At 43.4% G+C, this 6206-nt stretch overlaps 1 protein-coding gene across 1 annotated transcript in view; it reads left to right on the top strand.

The window, feature by feature from the left end:
- KAZALD1 (Kazal-type serine peptidase inhibitor domain 1) overlaps window positions 1-5881 on the top strand; it is a 21950-nt gene extending 16069 nt beyond the window's left edge. The window contains exons 3-5 of the mRNA XM_015410351.1: window positions 498-658; window positions 3235-3382; window positions 5302-5881. Coding sequence (XP_015265837.1) covers window positions 498-658; window positions 3235-3382; window positions 5302-5396 — 404 coding nt within the window. The 3' untranslated portion in view covers window positions 5397-5881. The remainder of the gene's footprint in view (window positions 1-497; window positions 659-3234; window positions 3383-5301) is intronic.
- Window positions 5882-6206: the final 325 nt, after the last annotated feature.

Below are 6206 nucleotides of genomic sequence, written 5' to 3'. Positions count from 1 at the left end.
CTAAGCAGCTTAGAATAAAGCCAAAGCATCTGACAATAAATAGACTGATTAGCAGCTGCCACAAGGTTGTCATGTTTCCCCAGCAACAGGGAGGCAGCAGCAACATCCCTGGGAAGCACTTCATTTAAACGCCTGCGACAAAGCACCGGACCACCGTTTAGGGGCCAAGAGCTCTGGTTCACAGATGTGCAGTGATGTAAACACATTGTTGACTAACAGCTGCTGGTGGGCAAGGCAAAAGAGGACTATTCAGCTCCATCATAAAAGGTCTGGCTGTTTCTACTGAATGAAAATAGTGAACACAGTACAACAGTTGTGCTGAATAATGTGCTAAATATCTCCCTGTGAGAGGGAAGGATTACATACGAGATGCTGCAAATGAGACCTCAGCTGTATCCGATTGGGAGGATGAATTTACAGTCTTGCACAAGGACATGACATGCAGGCATGCTGAAGATAATTTATTTTTGCTAACATCTTTTTTTGGACTTTCCCAGAGCCCCACATCATATCTCCTCCCTATGACATCTGGAACATCACTGGGCAAGATGTGATCTTTGGCTGTGAGGTCTTTGCCTACCCCATGGCAGCTATAGAATGGAGGAAGGAAGGGCTGGATATGCTGCTTCCTGGAGATGACCCCCACATCTCTGTTCAGGTGAGCCACAGACTTTTAATATGATGATGCCACAGAGTCTGAAGATTAAGCTTGTCGCTACAACACGCATGTGATTTAGCTGCTGCCTCATCCATCCATCCTTTTCTTCTGTCATAAGCCTTTGGAACTGCCTGCTTGTACAGTCTGCTTAATAGGTGAAATGTAATCAATTTATCCGGATGACCTTCTGTATCTTGTGTCCTTGTTCCCCAGAGGGTTTTTTTGTTGCTGCTGAGAAGACAACTGCATCCTTACCTGTTCTGTGACTTTTCTTTTCCTTTGTGGAATTCAATTCTGTACTGGTACAGTAGTCTGAGTATATATGCAACCTTTGCAAGGTATAGTCACAGGTATTCGCAACTACCACTGTACATATTGGACATACCTTAACTCAGAAGGCTTCAAGTTCTCTTCAGAAGAGTTAACAGGCTTTGGAGAGCTTGACTAAAATAGAATATGAGAGCCTGCAGGGCAGCTGCAGTCCTACCCTTACATTTAGAGGGTGTGGAAGGAAATCCTGGGAAGCTTTTATAGAAACCGCATAGCTGTATCATTATATGGAGTGTTTTGGTGGGGCAAAACAATATGTCACTGACATATTAAGCGTCTGGGAATAGCTCCTTGTTACGGGTAAGATACGAGCAGTGTGGTGGGGTGGGGAGCCGTGCAATGCCGTGACAGCCTCTTTCCTCTAGGGAGAATGCCATGTGCTTTACTTGATGGCATTTTGTTGCCATCCCCTTTGACAGCAGGTTTCACAAATACATTGAAGCTGGCCTAAGGAAGCAGATGCAAGGGATGAAAGTAAACAAATGAAAACTGGCACCAGGAGTAGCTTTTTAAAAGGGAAAAGCTGAAACAATGGAATTCTCTCCAGAGAGAAACTTGACTGGATTAATTAAAAACTGTTTGGATGAAACACTAGAGAATACGTGGCATAGAAAAATCTCTGTACGGAGGAAAAGGATTTAGCTGGATGAGGCTACTGAGGTCCTGATGCATTGCTAAATCCTGTTCACATCTGGGGACCTGGGAAATGGGACTGATTTAGTCTATCAATTTTATTTGAGCAGCTTCAGTTCAAGGTTAGTTTATTACCAACATATCTGGAAAATCTAGGGCTGCCAACTCTTAGTTAGGAAATTCCTGGAGATTTTGGGAGAACCCTACTTTACATTTTTGCTAGTTTCTAAGTCTCATGTTGCAAAACGTGACTGAAACTATACCTTTTAAAAGTTCGGACGGGATACTGGATGGACTTAAAGCAGTCAAAAGCAAGATTTTGTGTCTCATATATTGCTCCTTGCCTCTATATGTTAGGCCCTCCCTGCTTCACTCCACAGGTCCCCTTTGCTCCTTTCTTCTGCTATTCTAGACCCTGCCAAAGTATTACAGATTTTGGAAACACTTTCTGTCCTGCTTTGCTATTTCAAAGCAGTTTTTTTAAAAAAACGCATCACTTCCTGTGTTTCATGTTCTCCTGCCCATTGATTAAGTAACTTTTTTTTGGGGGGGGGGGGATGTGGTTGAGTGTTCTGAGGCGACAGCAAAAGAAAGCTGTATTCACAATGAGAGTTTACAAAGGAGCCCAAGCAGACAGTTTGTGGGCAATTCCTACTCCTCTCTAATTTAGGCACTACAAGGAAAGATAGAGCATCCTACAGATGGTTCCATTTGCAAGGAATGTGTATTGTTTCCAGGGTGGAAAACACAATATAATGTTTCACAGCGGGCTGAGATATCTAGAATCTATCCAACTACAAAAGACACACACTCTGTTAAGTGTGATTTTGTGTGAGTATAGAACTGGACACATACATTTGTCTTTCAAAATGCAGATGTGGCCCACATGCATTATATATATTTGTGTACCCAAATTAGGCCCTTAGAGTACAAATTTAGAGCGAGAAAGAATAGGGTGGGCCTCAGTGAACAGTTTCCGACCATGACAGAATGAATCCAGATGTTTGATCTGACCACTAGGATTAAGACAGGGTTATAAACTATTAAGGGGAAGTGTGAAGGAAAATGCTGAAGGAAATATGCATATGTACCCACGCGTGGGACAATTACAATTTTTCTTATGTAGAAAGCTGAATACCTAGAATGTATCTAGATGGCCACTGGCCAGTATAGTTCAGAGGTAGTTTATGTCAATTTATTTGCACTACATCAGTGAAGGTGATTGAGCAAGAAATGATAATTCAAAAGCTCATATTAGTGCTTTGCTTGAGTAGGAGGGAGATTGCTCAAGCTGATACTATAGGGAGGCCATATTGATTGCATCTGGATAATCTTGCTATAGCACATATCAATTTTTGCAGGGAAATCTAAGATGTTATTAGTCCAGGATAAAATCTCAGTTTGAGCAATACTCCCTTCTACTAAGGCAAAGCACCTAGATGGCTTCTGAAGTATCATTACTTGCTCAGTTAGAGCAAGTAAGCAAGCAATGAGCTTAGAAGCATTTACCTCTGCTTTAGGATGGCACTGCAAGCCACTTACTTGCTGGTAAGATTGTTCAAATTAAATTCTTTCCAGTAGCTGCCAGTCTGGTGATATTTAATTCCCTCTAGTTTAGGGGAGGCCCTCAGAAATATGAAGTGACCAGTTGGCTCCAGATCCAAGCTGTGCGGGTGACGGATGAAGGAACCTACCACTGCTTCGCAAAGAACAAGGTTGGGCAAGTAGCAGCTCTTGCCAACCTCATGGTTATTACTCCGGGTAAGTGTGCCCCCCCCGGCAGAGAAACAAATCCTTTGTGCAGTCTGTTTGGGCCCTCTCCACCAGGCACCCCTTTCCTATGCTCCCAGACACCCAGTGATTTCCCCTTAGCTTCTTACATTTTCTATTTTTCTTTTGAACTACCTGATATTCCCAGTGCTGTGGCTACCAATATTACTCTGCTTTGGTTTCATATTTCTACTGAACTGAACCAATCAGATGGTTTACCTTCTACTACTGATTAAACCCATGGATTAATTGACCTCTTGTGCCCAGTAAAATTCTGCTGTTTTGAAGAGTCAGATAATGCTTTTCAAACAGATGGAACTCTGTTTTTTCTGCCTTACCCACTTAGGTCACAATGACACATTACAAACTTGGGGCTGTCACTCAAAATTACACTGCTAATTTCCCTGATCCTATGTAAGATGCTATGTAAGATCCTATGGAGCTGCGGTGGCTCAAGTGGTTAAGATGCTGAATTGCAGGCTGTGGAAGGTCGGTAGTTCAGCAGTTCGAGACCTGAGTCCCGCATGACGGAGTGAGCTCCCGTCTCTAGTTCTAGCTCCAGCCAACCTAGCAGTTCGAAAGCAAAAAATTGCTAGTAGATAAATAGGTACCACTTTGGTGGGAAGGTAACAGCATTCCGTGCGCCTTGGTGTTTAGTCATGCCGGCCACATGACCATGGAAACATCTTCGGACAGCGCTGGCTCTTTGGCTTTGAAACGGAGATGAGCACCGCAACCCTAGAGTTGGATTCGACTGGCTTTCGAGCAAGGGAACCTTTACCTTTACCTTTATGTAAGAACGGAAGAACATAAGAGAAGCCAATGTTGGATCAGGCCAATGCCCCATCCACTCCAACACTCTGTCACACAGTGGCCAAAAATACCAGGTGCCATCAGGAGGTGCACCAGTGGGGCCAGGACACTAGAAGCCCTCCCACTGCTGCACCCCACCAAAGCACCAAGAATACAGTACATCACTTGCCCCAGACTGAGAGTTCCTATCTATACCTTATGGCTAATAGCCACTGATGGACCTCTGCTCCATGTGTTTATCTAATTCCCTCTTGAAGCCATCCATGCTTGTAGCCACCACCACCTCCTGTGGCAGTGAATTCCATGTGTCAATCACTCTGTTGAGCTAGCCAGTCCTATGGAGCAGGGGTGAGGAAATGATCACTGTAATGATGTTCTAGAGATAGAGTAACTTGAACTACCATCTATAGAGGGGGAGGATGTTACCTAAGAAGTGGCTCCCACTTTTCAGGAGGAACTCTGTGTCATGTGTGCTTCCTTCCATACCCAGTGTTCATCATCCAATGATAGATGCCTTCCAGATCCAGATCCTGCTTTCTGTCCAGTGGACCATGATGTCCCTTTTTAGTATTTATTATTTTTTTAAAAAACCCTTACCAATGCAATTAACATGGTTTGTCAAATAATGTTTATGGCATTCACATTTAGTTGATTTATTGATTCTGTTAAAAAACAGACATTAAAATGTTAATTTACTAACGACTCTGGCAAGTGACCCGCCTGCTTATGCCAACTCTTTATGTATTGCTGTGATGGAAAGCTAATGATCCTGGCCAAATGTCTCCAGTAATGTAGAATAGTAATGCCCTGACCTCAATAGCCCAGGCTAGCCTGATCTCATCAGATCTCAGATGCTAAGCAGGGTCAGCCCTGGTTAGTGCTTGGATGGGAGACCACTAAGAAGATCCGGGGTTGCTATGCAGAGGTGGGCAATGGTAAACCACCTCTGTTCATCTCTTGTCTTGAATGCCCTATGGGGTTGTCATAAGTCAGCTGCAACTTGATGGCCAAAAAACCAAAAAAACCCCCCACCAAACCCAGATGGTAAAGGTCACAAACTCTTTAAAAGGACTGATCTCTTGCCTTTTGCCTTTCAGATCAGCTCAACTTGACTGAAATGGCCTTGCCCAAGGTACCCTACCTGAGACAGGATGATGATGTGGAAAGTGACGAGTCAGATGACTATTACTGATGGAGCATAGATGGAGCAGAATGTGGGAATGCGCGTGCACTTCTCTCCCACTTAAACATTTGCTTCCTACCTTACTGCAGCTCCAGACTTCCAGGATGACCAGGACTGAATCTTTGTGCTGATTCAAGGAAGCTGGCTAAAGATATTCTGTGAACAGTTTTTATATCAGTTCACATTGGGTGGGAAAGGTAGATGTACTTAATAATTTGACACCACCTCTGGTGGAGAAACAAGTGGGAGGGGGGAATGGTTGCATTTAGCTTATCCTAGAGCAAGTGGGCATTAAAAGGTGAGGGAGAAAAACAGAACTGTCCTGTGCTAGTGGATAAAACCATTGACCAAACAATGTCTTCTTTTTTTAAAAAAAACTTTTTTCCCACTGTGTGTTGTTTGAAAAGCCCCTCGCAAAGTCTCATTAGAAACCATGGTGGAATTCCAGAGGGTTTATGCATGTCAGGTTGGACCTTCACAACACTGACTTTCAACCAAACCAATGGTTTCTGAGTTTCCCCTTTAGGAACAAAATCAGACATTCATCCAGAAAAATGGGTGGGAAATCTGTGGCCAAACCAGGATATGGCACAAACAAGAGAATCAATATACTCCTGACAGAATCCTTATGGGCCGCTTTGACTCTTGCAAATGGAGGGCTTTGAGACCTGGGAGTTAATTGCTCAATTTATGAATGGGTCTCAGAGCATCTGACACATAAACACAATATCAGCTCTGGAGGCATAAGCTTCTATCTGTACTACTAAATGTAAATGAACAAAGGTCATAGCAGACAAATTCTGGATTCACATATGCGAG

Source organism: Gekko japonicus, unplaced genomic scaffold, assembly GCF_001447785.1.
Source record: "Gekko japonicus isolate JY-2015 unplaced genomic scaffold, Gekko_japonicus_V1.1 scaffold1568, whole genome shotgun sequence".
In the NCBI taxonomy this organism is placed as follows: Eukaryota; Metazoa; Chordata; class Lepidosauria; order Squamata; family Gekkonidae; genus Gekko; species Gekko japonicus.
The sequence above is the reverse complement of the archived record's forward strand: the minus strand, read 5'-3'. Positions and strand labels throughout refer to the sequence as shown.